This window comes from Sceloporus occidentalis, unplaced genomic scaffold, assembly GCF_023333645.1.
Source record: "Sceloporus occidentalis isolate IW3139 unplaced genomic scaffold, rSceOcc1.0.p SCAF_4, whole genome shotgun sequence".
NCBI classification, from domain to species: domain Eukaryota; kingdom Metazoa; phylum Chordata; class Lepidosauria; order Squamata; family Phrynosomatidae; genus Sceloporus; species Sceloporus occidentalis.
In genome coordinates this window covers 157,665,808-157,690,352 of record NW_028316984.1, presented here as the reverse complement: position 1 = coordinate 157,690,352, position 24,545 = coordinate 157,665,808, and the positions used below count along the sequence as shown (strand labels likewise).

The following is a 24,545-nucleotide window of genomic DNA, read 5'->3' as shown; positions in this document are numbered from 1 at the left end:
AAAGCTATAAATTATGAAATGTTTTTAAATAGTAAAAAATAAGATAAATAATATTTGGACAATGAAAAGGTAAGGGTTCCCTAATCACCATCTTCCTCCTTATAATGAAAAGTGAACCATTTCTATATAAATTCATAGAATCATAGTTGGAAGAGACCGCAAGGGCCATCAAATCCAACCCCCTTATTGCAATTATTTCTGTACATATATTTAGCATATCTAGCTTTATGAATACTTTTATTTTTTTATTTTTCGTTTTACTTTGGTGGTGTGTGACATCTGCATGGCTGCTGGGACAATGAGAAGCCATTTTGCTTTCTGGGTTGCAGGTTACAGATCCCTAAATATTAGGAATAAACCTTTTTTGCTGGTAGTTATGGACAAAAAATGACAGATAAGAGTGGGGTAAACTCTCCAATTTCAGTTTTTCAAAACAGGTTCATGGGTAGACTGATAAACCCAAGGGGATAGGAATGACTTCTTGAAGGATGTTAGAACCTCTTTCTCCCTACGTTCCCCTCTTCATCCCCTCAGGATCTATAACATTTTTAGGGCTGAGATAGCCTGAGATAGGCAACCGTGGCCCTCCAGAAGTTTTTAAACTGCTGCTCCCATAATCTCTCATCATCAGCTATGCTGACTAGAAGGAATGGAATCCATAGACTAGAACAATCTGGAAAACCACAGTTGCCCAGCCCTTCTGTAGACAGCTTTTTTGCAGGTAGCTTTGTCCATGGAGGCAGAATTAGTAGTTAGGAAATTGCTGCAAAGTGGAATTAAGTCCTCTGCCTTACCACCAATAGCTGAACCATCAGACATTTTGGATGGTTATGTGTTTATGAAAGCTGCATATGTATGGTGGGCCCTCAGTATTTGCTGGGATTTGGTTCAGGACCCCTCATAGAGACCAAAATCCATGGATGCTCAAGTCCCATTGTATACAATGGTGGAGTAAAGTTGTGTGTGTCTATTATATAAAATGGCAAAATCAAGCTTTGCTTTTTGGAAACTTTTATGGGACTATTTTCAAGCCATGGATGGTTAAATCAGTGGATTCAGAATCCATAGATACACCTGGCCAACTGTACATTACTAATCTTCTAGTAGGAAATTAAGTATAGCCTGCTTTCAACATCTGTCCATTTTACAATATTTTTGAAATTTAAAATTTCTTCAGTGAACATAAGACCGTTGTCCTTTTCTATCCATACAAATATATACATAATCTCGTGGGCCCTTCTAAAAGTGTAGATACCAACTGGTAGGTGCATGCACTATTGATTTTAAGGCAAGATGCAGGAAAATGAGAGCCAATTCTGAATTTTACCCAGTAAACTGTGTTTATTATGCCAGTTCTAATTATCATGCAATCTAGTGGTTTTTAAGGCTTATGTTTTCCACACCACTGGGCATCACAAACATTAAAGCATTTTATACTGTCATTATACATCAATGTTTGCACTTGGTTATACATATATACAGAGTTTATTCACACCTTGCTATGTCCTTTCTTCAAACCAACATAATTTTACTGTGAAAGCAGATTTTTAATAAATGGTATAAGAAATACAGCAAGGCACCATTTTTAAAAATGGGGGGGGGGGGATTTTCTGATTACCACCTCAAGAAGCATAGTAGAAAACCAAACTGTTGTATTTAATTCAGTAGAGTGTTAACAGTTCTTAATATACAACACTGCGTGTAGCTGTATTATGATGTGTTGCATAGATTTTTTAAAAAAACAACCACAACTAAAGGATAAATTTGTATTTATTTTATGCAACTTGTTATGTTGACTGAGAATCCATTCTCTTCCTTTTGCTACAATCAAATAAAGCTTCCATTCTAAACATAAAATATTCTCAGGAAACAATTATGCATTATACACAGAAAATACCAAATTTGATACATAAAATAGGAGAACTAATGACATTTACAGTTTTGAGCTAGTGGAACAGATACATCAAGGAACTCCAAAATCATTTTTTAAAAAGTTACTGGGTGAGAAGTCATACAGATTTGGAGGGGTGGCCTGTTAAGAGGTAGCTTGGGAGAAAAATCCATATGGAAGCAAATGGTTTTGCCACAAAGCAAAATGATAATTGAAAAATGACCAGCATATGCATCCTGGTCACAAAAGCCAACATGGACAAATCACATTTGGAAAGAAAATTCATCTTGGGAGTCAAGTGTAACAAAAGGCAGTGATACAATGGAATTAGAGGTCATCGCAGGGTTTAGAGGATAAGTCTGCACCTGAAATGCAGCCAAGTTTCTAAAAGGAAGGGGGAAAAAAGTAATAGCATGTTACATAAAGTACATTTTCATTCCTAAAACACAAGTTTTTCCAGAGTAACAAAAAATAGCTCTTCTATGATCTCATACCAATGTCTTCATATGCAAAAATAACAGCATATGAGCAACAATTTTTCATAGGCCGAGTCTCTATCAGAGAGATATCTTTTTATTGATGTGGAAACCTCATTGATTTTTATAAAACAAGATTTAGTTTCAAAAGGCACAGGGGAAATAATCAAGTTTGACCTTTTCCCTCAATCCCATCCTTTCAGGTGCCTGTGAACTTACCTTCTTTACTTTTTTTTGAAAGTGTACCAATCAATAGCAACGCAAGACTCAATAAAGGCCAACCAACCTATATAATCTTCAATCCTAAACCCATTACATGGAAAGTAAGACCCATTAAAATCAGGAGGACTTACTTCCAAGTAATCTATTTAGGCTTGGGGTGTAAGTAGGTTCCATAGGTTCCGTAAACAGAATCATAACATTTATAGTTCCCTTAGAAGTACAACAAACAAAAGAAATAGGTGAGAGGACTTATACAAACAATTCATGAATATATTAAATAGTGTCTGATAACTGTGTTAATGACTGCCTTGGCAAGATTTCATAATGTAGGATTTTTCTGGCCTGGAGTTTAGGGTTAACCTATGTAACAAACTTTATGATGAAGATTATATAAAAAAAACTGTAGGAATGCAGCTAAGAGATTAGTACTCAAGCATTTTCTAGGAGGCACTCCAGGCTTGCATTATATGCCTTCCAAATTAAGTAGAAATAGCTAGATCTATCCAGTTACCTTCTCCTTTGATCTTATTTGCTGGAACTGACCTCTCTATTTTTATAGAAAATGATGCTTGCAAAAAAAAAAGTAAAAAGGAATAGGCCTGTGGTTTGAACAAGATCCTCACATGTTATTGAAAATGTGTAGCATATCTGTTCTTTAAACTTGGGGTAGGTTTTTAATTTAATGAAAGGCTCACTCTTGGGGTGGATGTGTTTTGGACATCTAAACACATAGAAATATCATGTACAGGAATATGAAATAATTACTTTGATTCTAATGGAATTAGGCATTCTGGAACAACTTGCTGCTATCTCAGCCCAGGAAGATAAACTGAGAGAGTAATCAGGTTTTGTATGTGAATCACCTCCAGTAATGGCGCTCACCTCCTGTTGAAGGAAGGGAGGCTCTATATTTTGGGAGATGGTATAGTTCAGTGGAAGGGGACATGATTTGCTTGAAGGGAGGTACAAAGTCTACTCCCTGGCATCTCCACTTAAAAGGACTTGGTTTGAAAAGTTGGAAGCCAGACACTCTGGAGACCACCTTGGGCAAGATGAACAAATAAGTTGAACCTGGCATAGGGCAGCTTTCCATGTTTTTAAAGAAAAAATTTCAAATGGGAAAGGTCAGGGGTCATAATGATAGCAAAAATTAATAATGAGCCAATGAAAAAAATTGCCTCTTCTTTGTGTTTATTCTTCTCAAACTCTCACGTCCATGGAGAAACAAATGCACAGTACTTTTTGCCAATGAACAGCACACTGGATAGAGAGGACAGAATTATCACTCCTGATATAGAAGTTTTTGAAGCTGCTTAGAGAATTGCTATTACATTCCCTTAATGGTCAATTTTATAGCACACTGATAAAAGAATGAGATTACAACTTAGATACATTCAGCAACAAAATATATTTGCTCAGAACAGCTTTCTTCTGGCTTGCAGCTGCACCAGAAATCATATGAAATTAGTTGAGCTACGTTGGTAAATATGCATACTGTCACCTTTGCGAGCTGAGTTTATTTTTAGGGTACACATATACCATAGATAATTTTTTTCTTAAGTATCACAGCTCCACATAAAATCACACATTTTAATGAGCTTAGAGCACAGGTGCTCAAGGAAAAAAATGGTGTTTGCCATTTATCTTTCAAATTAAATAATGTGTTTTTAAATAGTAACTTTTTTCATAATACACTTATGGGAACAACATTTATCTGTCACATTTTAAGAGATGTATTAGTAATAAATGTAAATTACCTTTGGAAAATCAGTAATTAGGCTCATCAAAAAATAAACAATCTGCCACCAAAAAGATAATCTTTAGCATAGTTAAGTATAATAACTGTTATTTGAATAAGTTAACAAATTAGGATAGATTGCCTCTAATTCATTTCCCATAGCATGAAAGATGAAGTTAAAGTATCAACTAAGCTCTTACAGTGGGGGAAGGAACTCTAGAATTTGGTGAAAACACAGATCCTACTGCTACTGCTTAAAGCACAATGTGTGTGTTTTTTTAAAATCACTGTCTTCATATAAGCAATATCCTGACCCATGAGCCCATAGCAATGCATAAATGAACTTGTGCTTCAGCATGTAAGGACATCCTAAGTCAGGTAAATTGAGAGGGGCAATTTCGTTTGTAAAAAAAGGATGAGTGCACAGAATTGTCACCTCCACTAAAGTGAACAGGGCTCCCATTTGGACAGAAAACATTGTTCATGGACACAAAGAAGTTACACAGTTGACCCTCCACATGTGCTCCTTTGACTTTTGCAGATTTGATTATTTGCAGATTTATGTACTATGTTGTCTAGGTCCTCAAGCATAGAGTCAACAAAGACCATGCACCGGAGAACCTAGAGATTTATTCTATTCTTTCATGGGAGTGTTCTTAACTCAAGTGAATATGTAAGGCCCACTATAGTTAAACTAGGACAGAGGTGATGAAGCATTTTGTTTTCCAGTAAAGAACCACATTTTAAGGGACCTTAGACCAGCAGTAACTGTGGCCAAAGCCAGCAAGAAACAGGACAAGAGGCAGCAATGTGTAGAGCCATTCCCCCCTCACTTTTTGCCCTCCCTCTCTCTCTTACTCATCTCCTTCCTTTTCCTCCATGTTCAGTGGGTTACTGAGGAAGGGACAAATAGCTTTTCCAGCTACAAGCTGAGTGCCCCAAGTTGTGTGTTATTCTGTATTGTTTTTTAAATCAGGTCGTGATCCCACCTCAATCCACCCAGGAGAGGCAGGAAAATACAAATAATAATAATAATAATAATAATAATAATAATAATAATAATAATACCTTAATTCAAAAACCTACTTGGGGCACTCAATTTGGTTTCAGTGTTGGATTATGACTCTGGAGATCAGGGTTCAATTCCCTGCTTGACTATGGAAATCCACTAGGTGACTTTAGGCAAGTCACACTCTCTGCCCCCAGAAAACCCTGTGATAGGTTCACCTTTTGCATCACCATAAATCAAAACAACTTTTGAGGCAAACAACAACATTTTAACTGTAGTGAATGTGAAATGTCCAGTTATTTCTTCATGAAAAAAAGTTCATCAGTCTCCTCATTTGATGCTGTACTACTCATATCAATAGGTCACTGTCATATGTACCTCTTGTGGAGGAAGCACTGCACTATCTCTTAGTTTAAGTTTTCACAAACATTTATTTTAGATAAATGTCTCTAGAACAAATGCAGCTATAATACATGGTATTTTAATGTCATCTTTGTTGTGCTATATATGATTAAAATCTAGGCAGGTAAGTGGCTTTATAGTGGGAGATGGAACAGGTAAGTGGCTCAGAATGGGAGATGGAAGTGATAAATTCTTCTATATGCTACAAACAAAAAGGGTTATTTCCATGGGTGTAAATTTCTGTTACACCTGGGTATGCCACTGTCAAGATGCCAGCCAACGTGTTACTAACAGGATTATTCTGGACACAGAGGATGAGAGGGAAAAACTGGGCTCACTAGGAACTTTATCAGAGCTGGCCATGATCTGATAGCAAAAACACAGAAATGTCCAGACAGAGAGGTTGTACCTTTCTGCAGAGAACTGGCTCATTCCATCTCAGATTACAATTTAAAATGGCCCTTGGGTGTGATTAGTTGTTGCAGAATTCAAATTGAGATGGACATCAGAACGTGTATCCAGTTTAAAGATATATATACACCTGATACCTACAATTGGATGCATATCTAATTTATGTCCTTTGTTTCTGAACTAGTAAGTGAATAGCACAGGGATTCTTTGTGGGGTACCACATAATCAGAAGGCAGATTCTATTAACTGCAGCAAATTCCTACAATTTCTACTAGGACCTAGGGCAATGGGATTTCTTAGCCCAAAGCTGAGTGAGAGATCTTTACCCAGCAGCATACGAATATTGTAGAGGAAATATGGCTTTGTTGTTCAGGGGTTGATAGGAGGCCTAAAAGTATGTTTTAGAACTACAATAGAAGATATAAATGATGCTTTGCATCTCATCTCATGTAGCCATTATTGGAAAGGGACAGATTGGACCTGGAGATAGACTGGAACAAATGTGTTGTTCCCTTTTCTACTTCATTTAGTGAACTAGGGAGTCCAGAACTTAAATGGAAACCTTCAAGTCTTTACTATCCTTCCCTAACAATTGGATCAGCTATTTTTAATTTTTCACCATAATTAGGAGGGATAGTTAGCAGTATTATCAGTCAAGGAGAAGTAACTTCAGGTATGAATTACGGGGGAATTTAATAAATAATAATAATTAATAATTTGTTTTATTTATATACCGCTATTCCAAAGATCATAGCGGTGAACAGCAAGTAAGCTAATTAGCAAGTAAGCTAATTTGCCCCCAACAGTTTGGGTACTCATTTTAGCGACCTCGGAAGGATGCAAGCCTGAGTCGAGCTTGGGCCCTTTTGCTGGTCTTGAACTCGCAACCTTGTGGTTTTGAGTGAATGGCTGCAGTACAGGCAATAAAGAAAGTCCAATTCTGTCCTGTTCTGTCTCACCCCACCTTGCCTTGCCTTGTCTCACCTTTCATTGCTCCATCTTGCCCTGCTGTAGATTAGATAGTAAGAGAGTTATATAACCATCACAGAAAATAGAGTGTAGGTAACCCCTATGGATATTAATTATTACTGGGAAAACATGCTATATAACTTTTGCATTATACAGGTGTCTGGGAAGTGACACCCAATAACCTGGAGTTATGTTTACATTGTGTATCCAAACACAATATACATATTTACAAGTATTGGGTTAAATCCAGTTGCTAATCCCAGTTAAAGTAGACCCATTGATTGAATGAACTACTGAATGGTAAATTTCCATGGATTTAGCCTAGTGTTTAACAAGCTGCTTTTCAGAGAGAAGAATTAGTTACTGCTTTAATGACTCCTAAGAAAATAAAAGCAATGACTTACATGCTCAGTATTTGCCAATTTCAGCTGATGCAAAAAACTTATATTTTAGACTCATGTATGGATTCAAACTATAGGAAAAGAGATTCCACCTACATATTAGGAAAAACGTCCTGATGGTAAGAGCTGTTCTACAGTGGAGCACACTGCCATGGAGAGCAGCAGAGTCTTCTTCTTTGGAGGGTTTATAATAGAGAATGGATGGCCATATGTCAGGATTGCTTTGACTAAGTATTCCTGCATGGCAGAGGGTTGGATTGGATGGCCCTTATGGTCTCTTCCATCTCTTTGATTCTATCTACACCTGAGTCTAAAATGTAAAGAAAAGTGACCCCAGATTGATGTTATTTTGTATTTAAATTCAGGAGACACAGTAATCTATTCCAAAACTTTAAAAGGCAACACTACATTTTGCTTCATTATACAATCATTTCATCAATAAACCATGTTCCTTTCTCATAGTGTCCAATACCTACCTGATTATGAAATAATGTGTACGTGTGTCCAGAGTGGGTTACATTCTATCTCTGTGTATTTATGTGCCTTTCTTTGTGAAGATGCAGGAGATTTTCTTCACATGTAAGAGTTTGAGTGTCCTGGTGCAAAATGTCCTTCAGGTTATCGGGTTTTAACTGAATGGTTTCAGTTGAGGCTTGTAGAGAAGAGTCAAGATCTTCTTCTGATTTTTCAATTCCAAGTGACTTTTCTGGTTCAATTTCTTTAGAGTTAATTGGAAGGGAACTCAAGGCTGGACTTTCATTAGAAATGTCCAAATTCAAACATTTACTAGCAGAATTTTTAAAATTATCTGAAACCATCTGACTAAAACAGCTTGGCATGCGTATATCTGTCTCTTGTCCTAAGAAAGAAAAGCCACTACAATCACCAGATTTTTCAGGTCCCTCTATTAAATCCAGAGCCTCATATTTTGCTAAAGCAACTCCAGCTTCTTCATTAGCAACATATTCTTGCTGCTCAACTCTTTCTTCTTCAGGACATGCTTCAAAAAAGCATTCAATGTTTTCTGCAAAGTCCAGTGGTACTGGTGTACTGCTCTTTTCTTCAACATACTTTGTTACTTCCCCACAGTCACTATCATGAGAAGAGAGTGAAAGATAAGAATAAAAATCCCCCTTTCTAAGTTGGATTGGCCTGTGAGAATGTTCTAGAACCTTTTCTCTGATCTGTGCTAATGAGTGTGGAACAGCAAGTTCACTTTCAGGCTGTGACTTGTTCTTTAGTGCTGTTGAGGCCATGTCAATTATCTCCATGACAAAATTATGCACTGAGCAATCTTCCCCATTTCTTTTATCAAAAGTAGCTGATTCACAGTTGCAACCTGTATCACTACTGCCAACCAATACATTTTTTTCTGCTTCATTCGATTTTAAAGATTCACAGCAATCACTACTGTATTCACTAATTCCTTTTCTGCTTTGTTGAATATTTGGCACTGATTTCAGTAATGCCATATTAGATGTTGCTGTATCTGTATCTCTGACATCTGAATCAAATTCTGTGAAAGATTTTTTAAGGGAACAGCCATCCAAAAGAAGATGCTTTTTATATTCTCTTCGAGAACTCAATATATCTGACACTTGAACAGACTCCTTACCATCTATAAGTGAATCATCTGAACTATCAGTAAATACTTCACTGATACAACAGTCATTTTCACTTTCCTTACTATTGAGTGTACTAACATTCATAGTTGATATCTGAGTAAGTTCTTCTTTGGGACTTTCATGAGTAATTGCAACATTTCCATTTTCCATATCATCCACTAAGTGATCTTGGGAAACTTTCATTTGCCTTTTTGTACCTGGTTCATGACTATCACATGTATCCTTACTGTTGCCATTATTTTCCCTAAGTGTACGTATGGAATCATTCAAAAAATTTTCAATGCTCAATGAATTTTTTACTTTCAGTGTCTTGTCACTTCGTACATCTTTACAGCCTTGGATTTCCTCATCCAAGTTGCTCCTTCTTTTCTCCTTTGTCAGATAAAATTTAGGTCTGATCCAAGTGTGGAGTTCATTCTTTATGTAGTCAAGTCCTGAAATTAAATTGCAGTCTTCATAAATATCCTCATCAGTTGCAATACTGGAGTTATCATCTTCATCTTTAATGCCCAGCTCTTCCTCAGTCAGGGTGAGGGTAGAACTTGATAGCAAATCACTGTCATCTTCATCATCAGTGCAAGCGGAGGTACAGGAAACATTAACAATCATGCTAACGTTGACATCACTCTCATCAGCTACAGAGCGATTGAGATGTTTTCTGAATGATGCATTTGAATCTGGTGCTTTATTTCTGTGCAATACAATATCTTCAGAGCACAAAGACAGGTCATCACTGCTGCTTAACTCAGTCAGAGATGCAGGGGAGTCTTCATTGATAGAAGATGCAATATCTAATGATAACTGGCCAGTCAAGGACATTCTTTGAGAAGTGGTTTGGAGTGTGATGTCAGAGATGCTGCGTTTTATTTTTTGATCTAAAGGGCTCTGGATATTTTCTAAACGATTCAAAAGGTCCAACGTCCTTTTGCTAAGTTCTCCAACAGAATCACTACTTCCACTTAGGTCTCCAGAGCCATTACAGCTGAAAAGGTCTTCATTGCTTTTGTAGGGTGTTAACCAACTCTCCAAGGAAGTACTACGATGAAGACCATCTCCACTTCTAAAAATAGTTGAGCCAAACAAATCATTTGTCACAGAAAGTGAGTCTAAAGAAGAGCTATGAGATAAAGCTGAAAGCTGTTTTGCATTTCCTGTGTCACTTAGTTTCTTCAGATCCTCCACAAATTCACAGCATTTGGGCTCTGTATCATCTAATTGAGTTGGGAAAGCAAGCTTTTCAGTAGATGTGTGTCCTTTTGGTTCCACAGGATGATGTTCAGATTTTAAGGGGATTTTATCAAAATAAAACCCATGAAGTAAACTACCTTGTTTGTCTACTTTTTCTGAGTGTGATTGCTTCATTACCATTGGTAGCTTAAGCTTTGAACCCTGAAGATATGAATAATCATAAAATGTAAAGACACTGTGTTTTCCTTGTTGTAACTCTTCTTCTGAATTCTGGGAGTCATTTTGGGTAATACTGTCCAGATCTTTATCTTTGTCACAACAGTTTGACTGAGAAGTAGTTAACAAGTTATGAATATGGTTCTCTTCATCCTCCTGTTTAAAGTTTTCTTTTATTGCATCAACTATATTCCCTAACTGGGAATGTGAAATGTTAATTACAGACTTCTCCTGCATCCCATTAGTATCACCTAGCCAAGGGATTTCAGAACTAGTCATAGCTTCTGCTTCGTTTTCATTGCCTATTTTATTCTGACTGTCAGAATGCCTGTTTACATTTCCACTGTGATACATATAATTCTGTGGTATTGTCAAAGTGGTGCTACCTGGTAAATGTTTGGAGGGCAACAATGAAGAGTCCTTACTGGTGTGTTTATTTGAAACCTCTGGTTTTCTAAGACTGGGGGGATTTGATCCCTTTTTCATAAGAGAGATATGATTTTGTCCTGATAATTCCACATTGTGGAGAGTGTACACTTGGTAGACCTGAGGACCTGGTGTAGCTGTAACATCTGAGCTGTCGAGACAATTTTCTTGTTTACTAGGATTTCCTTCTTGCTTTGGGCTGGTATTAACAGCGCATGCTTCAGCTGGAAAGTTCAGCTTTGTGTCATCCTGTTTCAGTTCTTGATCAAACTCACTGAATTCCTCATTAATGCTTATTAATTTATTACTTATGTCCATTTCATCCCATTCTAGAGCATCTTCACTTGTGCCACTTAGTTCCATTAAGCCAGGATCAATAACATTCAGGGACTCCTGTTTTAATAAAAGAACAACAGAACAATCAGTTAATTGCAATAATTTTAAATATATGTTTTTTTTATGAACATGTTTTGAATATATGTAATTGTAAGACAATATAAAATTTGGTATTCCTTGTTTAAAAAAATAAATAAAATTCATTGCTCATCATGATGATGAATAATGATAATGAGTCGTTGCTCATCATCACTGCTATGAAGGCAGAGACTTATTACTAGCTGTAAAAATGAATTAGAAATAAATGAAATACAAACAATACAGTGGGGGCTATGGAAAGAATTGTTTAGATATAGTTACTGCTTGGACATGAGAATATGGGATCAAATTTTGTTCGGTTAGGAAGCTAATTTAGTTGGTTTTGGACCGCAAATTGAGGAATCCAGTAATGGGGTGCTCAACAGAATTCCTAAATTGCGCATATGCTTGGCCAAGGAAGAATGCATCTGGTCAAAGAAGGCATTTGTTTATTCTCCACAGCCCAGAGGTCATAATCTACTGCTACGTTTTGCACAGGATGGCCTTCATCACCGAGGCTGCATTTGCCCTGCAGAAATAACGTTAACTGCCACAGCTCAATGCAATATAATTCTGGAATTTATAGTTTTGTTAGACATTTAGCTTTCTCCACCAGAGAGCTCTGGTGCCACAACAAAATAAAAATTTCAGGATTCCATAGCACTGGAGTGACCTACTGGAAGAGATTTCATAGCTGAGTATGCCGTCCAAATTTAAAACAGCATGGAAGACTAATCTCTTCTGGCAGCCCTATCCAGCTGATTTTTAAAACGATAAATGTTAAACAATGAATTTTGTATGTTGCTTGCTTGTTCTTTTAATTGATATATGTTTTAACTGATGTTGTGTTCTTAACCAATGAATATTTGTTGTTTTGTTATTCCTTGCTTTGATCCAGATGAGGGTAAGAAATGTTGTTGTTGTTGTTGAGGCATATTAGTGAGAGCATGTCAAACTGCACTATTTCTACAATGCAAATGCAGCAAAAGCCAGCTGTGGCTTCCAGAGCGGTGAACTTACTGGGGGGAGGGGGCTATGCTGGGTCTGGACACTGGGTGGCACTCAGAGAGGTGTACACCCAATGAAGTGGTACACCATGTGGGACTGGCACAGTTGCATTAGCAGCTGTGTGAAACCCATAGCAGCTGCCTGGAGCCATAGCACTGCCCCCCACAGTAATGGGTGCTGCTGGTGCAGGCTGTACTTTTTGTATGGCTGCTCCCCTGAGCAGTTGTTCTTGATCTCAAAAGGCCATCTGGAGACCACTGCTGAGGGATCCCAAATGGCTGGATCCTAAACTGCCACTGCTGGGGAAGGCAGTTCCTTCCCTTCAGAGTGTGGCATGGCAGCTGTGCCAGGCTCTCAAGGCTCCTTGGAGGCCTTGGAACCACCCCTTCAGCAGCAGCTGTTTCTGGGGAAGTAATTCCTTCCTTTCAGAGTCCATCACAGCAGCCGTGCCAGACTCTGAAGGGCCTTTAGATGCTCCAGAACTGTGCTCCTCAACAATAATCTAGAGGGGTGGTGGGTGGCCGAAGGGGCTCGCCACACTGGGTAACTCAAAACGGGGGAACACCACTGTTCCAGAATCACCTCTGACACTGCTGCTGGTATATTCAGGGGTATATTCAGGGGTTCAAAACTGACTATCTTTGTATGCCTACCCTTAGGGCAGTGTTTTCCGAGTGATGTAGGTGACCACCGGTTTTGTTTTGTCAGTGTACTAGATACTGACACCTTATTTGTGTCCATCTAGAAGGCAATCCCATAATCACAAAAAGCCAACACGGGTTTCAAAGAAACAAGTCATGCCAGACTTATCTAATCTCTTTCTTTGATAAAATTACTAGCTTGGTAGATGAAGGGAATGCTCTCGATATAGTATATCTTGATTTCAGTAAGGTCTTTGACAAAGTTTCCCATGACATTCTTGCAAACAAGCTTGTAAAATGTGGACTAGACAAGGTAACTGTTACATGGATTTGTAACTGGTTGACCGGCCGAAGTCAAAGGGTGCTCAACAATGGCACTTTTTCATCCTGGAGAGAAGTGACCAGTGGGGTCCCACAGGGCTCTGTCCTGGGCCCAGTGCTATTCAACATCTTTATCAATGACCTGGATGACAGAATTGGGAGCATACTTATCAAATTTGCAGATGACACCAAATTAGGAGGAATAGCTAATACTCCAGAGGACAGGATCAAAATTCAAAATGACCTGAATAGACTTGAAAGTTGGGCCAAAGCTAACAAAATGAAATTCAACACAGAGAAATGTAAGGTACTGCACTTAGGGCGGAAAAATAAAATGCACAGATATAGGATGGGGGACACCTGGCTGAATGAAACTACGTGTGAAAAGGATCTTGGAGTCCAAGTAGACCACAAGTTGAACATGAGTCAACAATGCGATGCTAGTGCCACTGTATTCTGCTTTGGTCAGGCCCCACCTGGAATATTGTGTCCAGTTCTGGGCACCACAATTCAAAAAGGACATTGAGAAACTGGAGCATGTCCAAAGGAGAGCGACTAAAATGGTGAAGGGTCTGGAAACCATGTCCTATGAGGAACGACTTAGGGAGCTGGGGGTGTTTAGCCTGGAGAAGAGAAGGTTAAGAGGTGATATGATAGCCCTGTTTAAATATTTGAAAGGATGTCATATTGAGGAGGGAGCAAGCTTGTTTTCTGCTGCTCCAGAGAACAGGACCAGGAACAATGGATCCAAGCTGCAGGAAAAGAGATTCCACCTCAACATTAGGAGGAACTTCCTGACGGTAAGGGCTGTTCGACAGTGAAACAAACTCCCTCGGAGTGTAGTGGAGTCTCCTTCTTTGGAAGTCTTTAAGCAAAGGCTGGATGGCCATCTGTTGTGGATGCTTCGATATGGATTTCCTACATGGCAGAGGGTTGGACTGGATGGCCCTTGTGGTCTCTTCCAACTCTATGATTCTATGATTAGCTAGAATTATTTCTCACCAGGGACTGGTAGCAATCTGGGGACCACCACATTGACTATCCCTGTACAATGGTGTTGAAAACACAATTAGATCTAAGACCTAGCAATAGGTTGAAGATATTTAAGATAACCTGTGCAGAATACAAGATCAGGTTTCAATCAAAAGCTGGACAAACTTTATCAACAGAGTAGCAGACGATAATAACAGAAACATTCTTCATAGATATCTGGTTTTAGCGTGTTGGGGCAGCAACACGCTAAAACCAGCTTGCTGGACTCCTCCTTCACCACGCCTCCCTCTCTTTCCGGACTTTGGGCCAGGGGCTGCGCTGCTGCCGGGTGGCTCTCTCTGGGGTGTCAGAGGTGCGCATCTGTGCACCGTCCCAGAGAGGCCGCCCACAGACGGTTTGGAGGACTCCTCTTTGTTTTGCCTGCGACTCCAAGGCGGCTCCGGAGGACTTGATCAGGGACACCTGGGAGGAAGGTGGAGAGAGGGGCGTGTTGGGGCAGCAACACGCTAAAACCAGCTCGCTGGACTCCTCCTTCACCACGCCTTCCTCTCTTTCCGGACTTTGGGCCAGGGGCTGCGCTGCTGCCGGGCAGCTCTCTCTGGGGTGTCGGAGGTGCGCATCTGCGCACCGTCCCAGAGAGGCCGCCCACGGACTGTTTGGAGGACTCCGCAGCCCTGCAACTGCGCAGCTGCGCACCCTTGGCTGTGTAAGAGTTGGGAGAGACTGTGCGGATGTCAGCCTTAGAGCAGAGGATGCCTGAAGTGGCTGACCTCTGCTCTTTTAATTGTTGGGGAAGGGGAGGGGGAGGACATGGACGCGGGGGATGCTTTGGCTGGGGAGGAGGGGGATAACATCGGCATGAGCGGAGCTCCCATTGAGGTAGTGTGGGGCAAGGGGAGGTATGGCGGTGGGAGAAGGGACTCGCGTTACAGAGGAAGGCGAGATCGATGCATCATATCTATCTCTCCTTCCTGTCCCCCTCCCAACCAAAGGGACCTGAGGGTCACTCCAACCGTGCCACAAATCCTGTCGCTGCTCTTGTGCAATGCCAGGTCAATTAACAACAAGTCCCACATAATCTATGATTTACTGGATGACAGCAAGTGCGACCTGGCTTGCATTACCGAGACCTGGCTTGGGCCTGAGGGAGATGTTGTGTGGGCACAGGCCCTTCCTGCCGGGTTCTCGGTGAAGGACCAGCCCAGGTCAGTCTGAATCCAGAGAAAACGGAGGTACTTGTGATAGGTTCCCCTGGTCCAGGAATGGCGGTGGTTCCACCTGTCCTGAACGGGATCACGCTTCCTGTGAAGGACTCCGTGCGCAGTTTGGGGGTGCTTCTTGATTCGTCGCTTCGCCTTACAGCTCAGGTGAATGCGACGGTCAAGAGCACGTATTATCAGCTTCGGCTTATTCGCCAGCTGCGCCCATACCTGGCCCAGAGAGACCTTGAAACGGTGGTACATGCTCTGGTAACCTCTCGATTGGATTTCTGCAATGCGCTCTACATGGGGCAACCCTTATACCATACCCGGAAGCTACAGATGGTACAGAATATGGCAGCCAGACTGGTCACTGGTACTTCCAGGGCCAGCCATATTACACCTATACTTAAAGATCTGCATTGGCTGCCCATCCGCTTCCGGGCACAGTACAAGGTGTTGGTGATAACCTATAAAGCCCTATATGGCTTGGGCCCAGGATACCTGAAGGACCGCCTCTCTCCATACATTCCGCCCCGCACCCTCAGAACTTCTGGGCAGCAACTACTGAGGGTCCCAGGGGCTAGACTAACCTCCACAACGAGGAGGTCATATTCCATCGTCGCCCCGGCCCTCTGGAATACGCTGCCCATAGAGCTCCGCTCGGCCACCTCCCTGGCCCAGTTTAAGAAGGAGCTAAAAACCTTCTTATTTCAATCTGCATTCCCCAAATGAAGTTCCAGCTGGTCTCCCCCCCCCCCCCCAGACGACAATGGTGATCGGCTGATGGTGTTTTAATTTTGTTTTCAATATGAATGTATTGTATTTTTATGGTGTTTTTGTATTGTTATTGTGCTGTTCACCGCCCTGATCGATGGAAGGGCGGTATGCAAATAAAATTTTTATTTATTTATTATTATTATATCTGGAAACTAAATGGAAACAAATATGCTCCGGATATGATGTTCCTATGATGTCTGTATTTAGGGCCAAAGAAATGTGTCCCTTGGAAGCAGATCAGGTTACTTACAAATGAGTATCAGGCATGAGAACACCAGTTTTCATCAGGATCACAGTTCACAGTGAAAGATGCTGCCATTATTGAATTTACTAGACGGCATTAGTACTTTAGCCCTAATGTGATCTTTAAAGTTTTTCAGTTGTATCAAATGAAATGATCACAACCGTACTGCTTTGTCCTCAATGATTTTAATGCTTAATTTGATTATACATACTGGTTTATGTTGTAACTTTTTAAATCTATTGTTTATAATGCTAAATGTATTTTAGATACACAATGACACATTCAAAAATTAATAAATAAATAATACTTTCCTACAAAAATCCCTCCTTGCACTGCTATTAGTTCTGGATGGAGTAGGTGCTTGTGGGAGCATTATTTCTGACTGCATGCTATAGTCTGAATTACTGACTCCTGTCCCCCCATTGGCAACTAAAAGAATAACAACAACACTAATGTGCTTCCAAGCCGTTTAGTATCATAACCAGTTTGGCTCTTAAAATTAGGTAGGAATACTATCCTAGCTATAACCTTGCCACAATTTGACCATGATGCAAAAGAAAATACAGTCCCTTCTATGCTTAGCTATTCAGTAAACAACAAGAAATCAAATGTATGATCTGCAACATTTTGGGAAGTGTTGTGTAATGCAATAATATAGCACTGTAGTCCTCATATCAGCCATAATGTTCTAAACATTATCACTAAAGAAACCAAAACCTCACATTAGATTTTCTTTTTGGTTCAGCCAAAGAGTTTCTTAAGCACACAACACTATAATCCTTAGTATGCCCTAGTTTATCTGGTACAAGGCTTAGCCTTTCAACTGATCTGTGTAAGTGAAATACTGTCCTATGGACAATTTGCAGCTCCTCAAAACTCAGGTTGCCAGTTCTGTACTGATGTAAAACTAGCCCCCGCCCCCCAAAAAAAAAGTTGGATTCATCAAAACCATCCAACCAATTTCTAGTAAGAAAGATAAACAATCTTATCCAGCATTATATCTTGCAAGATGTTTCACAATGTTTTTCACACACTCACACTCACATATACACCTTGGCCCCAATCGACAGGCTTTGCTGTGGTCCACAGCTGCATAAAGCAAGTTCCAAACAGAAAACACCAGTGCAGACTATGCTGTGCTATGTGTTGAGAACCAAGTATCTGTGTTGAGAAGACAAGTCCATGGTTGCCAAACATGCAATGTGGTACTTCCAGCAACTGGCCTTTGAACAAATGAAGTTGTCCAGAACAACCAGCCTGTGAGTTAATATTTATCTAGTACGAATGTTCTTATAATATTTCTTTTCTATGCAGTAGTCTCAACTGTGATGAATTTTTATTTGAATTTCCATTTGTTTGCTTGCTGATAAAGGCAGTATTACTGACTGGTTAGCATGACTAATGAATGTGAAAGACTTTAGCTGTGAAAACAATCCATCAGTCTAATCAAATACTACATTAATTTCATATATTGCCTATGCTGAAATTGCTTTATAAAACTGTTGAATTATGAAGTAAGATTTTTTAAAATAAAATCTTGTTGCCTTGCTTGTTACATGTATGCAACACTTATAGCTCCTTTTCATATTTCTTTTAAAAGCTAGTAACACAAAATTTAAACTCGTTTTATTTCTCTTAGAAGTGTACACAATGGTGGAATAAAATGGAGACCATTTCAAAGGTTGTGGGTAATGGAGTAGCATAAATTGTAAATGAATACTGTAGTATCCAACTTTGCAGGAGTTTGGACTATACGACATACAAGATTATTTGTGGTACTGTAGTCTCTATCATTTCCTTGCTTAAAGGAGAAACATGTTTATTCTATATGGAGGCCTATAAGGCTTAAATTGTCTATATAGGTAAATAAAGAAGTAGCCATGTTTGTCTCTTGCAGCATAAAAAGGAGGAAAGAAGGGGGAGGGAAAAAAGAAAGAAATGTGGTAATATCTTTAAGGCAAGCTGGTTTTTATTTTCAGTTTAAGCTTTCATGGATATAAGCCCACTTCTTCAGATGTAGTACAGAGTGGTATTAAGGCCCCAGGTATAAAGCATATTTATACAGTTATGAGAATGGGATGGAATCTTTTGGGACAGGATCCCAAAAGAGGCAAATTATCCCATTGCCTTAATTTCAAAGGGCTGGGTCAGGTGATACAGGGCTTTCTGATCTTTATAATGGTCAGTTATTATTGATGTGTGAAAGCAATAAATCTGCTTACCAAAACTCAGCTTCCCAGGGTTCAGAATTCTTTCTGAGACAATTCCTTTTATTATATGTGTCGTAGCATGGACGCTTGTCTTAATTTATGTAGCATACCATGAAGCCATTCTCTTGTTCATACTTCTGCTTATGAACTGGAATTAGTAAATATAATCCAATTCAGCAGTTTCTTCTTCTAGTCTTCCTTTGTAATTTCCTTGTTCAAGGACCACAACCTGTAAATCCCCTAGTGTGTGTCCAGGAAGGTTGAAATGTTCTGCAACTGGTTTTTGGGTATTGCCAGTTCCAGTGTCATCTTGTGTCTATTAATCCTCTTGTATAGAGTCTGTCCTGTTTGTCTAATGTAGAGTGTAGAGGGGCATTGCTGGCATCAGATAACATATATCACATAGGAGGAACAGGAAATAAATGTAACTCAGATGTTGTAAGATTGCTCCCACAATAGATGTGGAGACTGAGTTGGCATCTGCGTTTGTGGCAGCATCTTGTCCCTGTATTACCATCCATGTTATGTATTCTCTTGTAAGTGAGTAGTTGCTTAAGGTTTGGAGACTGTCTGTAAGGCAATAAAGGCCTGCTTCCAAGGATACATAACATAGATGATAATACAGGGACAAGACCTTGCCACAAACCCAGAGACCAACTCTCTCCTCACATCTACTTTGGAAAGGGGGAGGCGGGAGAGACAAATTGGGACATTTTAAAAGTAGCTGTAAATATGGTACAACAATGGACTGTCCCTCAGGACAGTTGGAGGGTAAGCTGTATTTTTTTTAAAGTAAGATTCTGTGAGTATATCCTGTTATTGCAAATAGCACAGCAAGAGAAAATCCTAATTATTTTAAGGACTGGAAGGCCAGGAAATCAGCTACAGGTGCCATTTAGGTTTTGTAAACCAACAGAATAAGTTTGGTTTTTAAAATATGAAATGTTGGTCCCTTTCTGGTTAAGGAAGATAACACTGCCACTGTAAATCAGCCTTTGCCTGCTTCATTTACTCTGTACATCATGCCGATTCAATGGCAAAACTCAAACAATGATGTAACCCAGCTCATTCATCTTAATTGTGGGCTCAATTATTTCAAAGCTTATTTTTTATCCTTTTTGTCATTTAACTGTATATAGTTTTGCACAGAGCATTGTCTAAAAGACAAATATCCAGGTTCTAATAGCTACCTTTTATATATAAAAAAATAACCATTCAAAGCCAAAATGGGTTCTTCTACTTTCATGAAATCAAGCAAGCAATTCAGATTGCTGCAGGTATGGTACACAGGCAGAACCATTGCAGAGTGCCTGACAGTAACATCCAGGAAGTTTGTTCTCTCATGCTGCCCACAGGGAACAAAGCAGTATAAACAGGTGACTTAGCTTTTTCATGTCATGCCAACCAAGTGTCTCCATGGACCAGATTGTAAATCGGTAAAGAAAAGATGCTCAGGGTCTGGCCTGATTAATACATTAAAAATATATATTCTAGTGCAAAATAAGAATTTCCGATGAAATGATACTTGCTGCACCAGCGAATTACAGTTTAGAATGCATGGGCAGAACATAATCCTTAAGATATTGTTGACCTGCAACTTCCATCCCCACTAGCTAGCATAGCCAATGAGTATTGTAGTCCAACAATACCTGTAGTGTCACAACAGTTGGCTCACACCTTTTTTTAAAATAATGATGATTTTAAACCAGTGCTTTGCATGTCAAAAAAGTAAAGTGTTTCTGAAGCCTATGATGACTTTTATCATTAAAGTGTTTGAGATCCTTAGCCCCAGTTTTATGTGTGACCACCTTTATAACTTCTGATTACCAGAATTATAGCTACAAAGAATTGGAAGCAAGTTTCCAAGAGTGTGATTAAGTAATGCTGTTATGGGTATAGTAGAGACTTTCAATGGTACTAGACATTTAACTTGCCTTACAATGTACTAAGCCTTTCTGCTTGGTGGCCTTCCTGCTAATTTTGCTTTGTGGGGCCCCAAATCTTTGCCCCAAAGTCCTGCTCATATACACCAGTGCAAGTACAAATTATATCAGTGGGTTGTCTGATTACAAGCCAGTGGCCCTCTGTGAAAATCCTCACTGCTGATTCAAGTTTCTATGAAAATATTGTTGTGAATTCTGTTGGCAGACCCATTGAATCCATTGTTCAATGGAGCCCTGGTTGTGCAGTGGTTAAATGCCTGTATTGCAGCCATTCACTCAAAACCCCAAGGTTGTGAGTTCAAGACCAGCAAAAGGGCCCAAGCTCGACTCAGGCTTGCATCCTTCCAAGGTCGCTAAAATGAGTACCCAGACTGTTGGGGGCAAATTAGCTTACTTGCTAATTAGCTTACTTGCTGTTCACCACTATGATCTTTGGAATAGTGGTATATAAATAAAACAAATTATTATTATTGATTATTATTGTTGAACAGTGAGTCAATTACTGTATGGTGAGTCAAAAATAATGTAAATCCCATCAATTCAATGGGTCTACTCTAGAGTGCCAACATGACTCAAGCCATTGGAATAATTATATTTATTAGCTTCTGTTAAAGTAACAAAGGCATGAAAACTGAGAAAGACAAGCAGTTGCATAATATGACAGCCCAAATCTTCCATTTGCTTTGAATCTAGACAGCTTGTGCATGTGTACCATAAGTGTCTATGCATCCAGATCAGCTACCAATTTTGCCTCCATAAGGAAGGCCATTCTGGAAGGGCTCTCACCTTTGGAGAGGGTTTTCAGGGGCATATTGAATTGGCATTGGAATGGACTACCTTAAAACTTGCATGTCTGGTGCTTTTGATCCTGATCCTAGTGTCTTAGATCCAATCCAAATGTTCTACAAAATACTGTAAAGTATGTCATGATGGAACTGCATCAGACTGGTCTGCTTTAGGTGATGGACCTTTAGGGTAGATGTTGGGCTAAACCACAGAGTCTATTTATCCAAACACATCAAAATAAGTGAGCTATGATCATTCATGGGCTATTCTTGCTCAGATTACATGTGATGTTTATTTCTGAAAGATCACTTGTTTCTCTTTGAACCTGTTCAAAGATCCATATGAGATTTTCTGGATGTTGCCACTTTCATAATGTACTAAGCCTTTCTGCCTGGTGGCCTTCCTGCTCATTTTGCTGTGTAGTGCCCAAATCTTTGCCCCAAAGCCCTGCCCAGCAGTACTCTTCTGGAATACTTTCCCAAATTTTCAGTATCACTGAAGCTCTTGATTTATTTTATTCTGTTTCTTCCTCTGTTTTTATTGCTGCTTTTGTTGTTCTTACTATAGTTAATTTTGCCATCTATGATTTTAGTATACAGTATTTCCGTTGTAATATTAACATAATTGTCAAACTTCATTTTAATTTATTTCATTTTATTTGTTAAGCTACTTTGAAAGCTTGTGCTGCAAGAGGGAAGATTTATCCTAAATCCTGCCAGGTGGAAAAAGTGACATGTTTTTACTCCCCTGTACAGATTTTTTTAAATAACATCCCTCTCATTGGAATTGTGTCTCAGCAAAATGGACAGTAATCCACTCACAACACACTGCCATATTTTTTTTTGCTTCTACCGACATCAGAGCTCCAAGGTTAGAGAAGCAAGGACCTTGGAGATTTTGAGGGTTAGGAGGTAGGGGAAAATTCACAATCAGACCTTCCTCTCTACTCTACTCTCTACTCTTATTATAGATCCAATCTATACTATGGCCCCTTGCATGGCATACTGGGGATCACAGTCTCAGCGAATTAATCTGTACAATATTTGAATGCCTTTTGTCCATATTATTTAAGTAATTTCCCTCATATGGAAAGCACACGGTCATTTTTGGGGAAAGTGGTTTTGTATATCCTGTATACCTTTTGATATACAGGATCCAAGTTTTCTATGTGAAGAACCATTTAAACCTTTAGTCTTTCGGTTGCAGTATTCTAGGTATGAACCAGCATGGTGTAGTGGTTTGTCTGTTGGACGATGACTCTGGACCAGGGTTTGAATCCCAGTCAGCCATGGAAAGCCACAGGCTGACTGACCATGGGCAAGTCATACTCTCTCGACATCAGAGAAAAGCAAAGGCAAACTCCCTCTGAACAAATCTTGTCAAGAAAACCCCATGATAGGTTTGCCTTAGGGTTGCCATAAGTCACATAGTAAAGAAATACATTTATATCCATGAAATCCATGCTAAAATAAAAACCAGTTAGTCTTAAAGATACTGCTACATTCCTCTCTTGCTCTCTTCCCCCTCCTTTTTATTGTAAAGAGCCAAAACACTCTTGCACTTCACAGCAAAAGGATGAGCTATAAATGTAATAACGTAATTTTTCAAAAGAATACAAATTTGTCCTTTTTCCTGCACTAAATAATTAATAAAAGAAAATAATTATTATTCTTATGTCCTTTTTGTTTACATGTAGCATAACAATATAGGTGTTTTATGTCTTGATGGACAATCCCATCAGAGGTGCAGCTATGAGGGCAGAGAATGACAGCATTGAACAAGAATTATGCCCTCCCAAAATGAAATTTTCCTTCAGCATTAGAGAGAGTCAGACACTGAAAATTGTTCATACTTGGGACTCTTACATTTGTTCTATTCACATTTCCTTGGTAACTTTGCCCATTTTCTTTGGATGCCTAAACTGTATTTCTAACTACTTAACTAAGGTATTTTAAGTTACTGCAATGCTAGTTAATGTTGTAAACCACCCGGATTGGTTCGCCACAGGGCGGTATATAAATAAAAATTTATTATTATTATTATTATTATTATTAGGAATTTGGAGACTGAAAGAAAATTTTATGGGTTGGGGTGGAATTCTTATCTCAGGGGCCATGTCCTCATTTTACCACACCTCCTGAAGCATGTTAACTATACACCTGAAGCATGTTATGCCCACATATAGAGGGCAATTAACAAAGGATAATGAAGAATTTAAACACTAATACGAACAACCTTTCAATTTCTCTTACAACAGCTGTAAATTGTCCTGCATAACTGGACAAACTGTTCCGGAAACAAACAAGCAGAAACATAGAAGAGGGGGGACCTTTCCAACCTACAAGAATGCATGAGCAACAATGAAAAACAAAAATGAGTTTGTCTTCTGAAAAATGCCAGCATGCAAGCTACTTCTGAGGGAAGTGGTCATGTTTACAATGCCCATTTCACCTCTCTTTCCCTCAAGTTTATGTTCTAACTGAGACTCCTTGTGTTACAGACACACAGAGAACAATCTTCTTTGTGCAACACCTACCTCTCATTATTAATCTGCACAACAGTAACTGAAAAAGGACATTCACATGGCAACATTTTTTGCGTCCATAGCTATGTATCAATGCTATTTTTTTCCTTGGTTCTCTTGAGGCAAGAGTAATTACAGTCATATACTTATTGTAATTAAAGTGAAAGCAGAGGCTAATTAGCAATGGTATGTTTATTTTTTTAAGAAAATAAGAGATCCAAGTCCCATGTTATTTAAAAAAATTAACATGCATATTACCTGCACCTCTTCTAATTGAGCACTTTTCTCTTACATGTGTATGTGTACCCTTTTGTAGCTCTTGTAGGTAAAGAATGCAATAATACACATTACATAATTAGGGAATAACATAGGAATCATAGGTTAATATTCATCGGTATCACTTTGCTGGGCTTCCCCATTTTGTGGCTTCCAATAGAGCTTGATGACCTAAATCCCTGCCAATTTGTAACTAATAGTATGGAGGTGTGGTTGCACACTTTCTGGCTGA

General features: G+C 39.2%; 1 protein-coding gene across 7 annotated transcripts in view; it reads right to left on the bottom strand.

Moving 5' to 3' along the window:
* Positions 1-1,336: 1,336 nt before the first annotated feature.
* Positions 1,337-24,545, bottom strand: part of AKAP6 (A-kinase anchoring protein 6) — a 330,076-nt gene continuing 306,867 nt past the window's right edge. For all 7 annotated transcript variants that reach the window (XM_089522088.1, XM_089522091.1, XM_089522084.1 and 4 more), the window contains exons 13-14: positions 7,996-11,367; positions 1,337-2,275 (exon numbers count right to left, since the gene is read on the bottom strand). In XM_089522088.1, the coding sequence (XP_089378214.1) occupies positions 8,041-11,367 (3,327 nt within the window). In that variant the 3' untranslated portion in view covers positions 1,337-2,275; positions 7,996-8,040. The remainder of the gene's footprint in view (positions 2,276-7,995; positions 11,368-24,545) is intronic.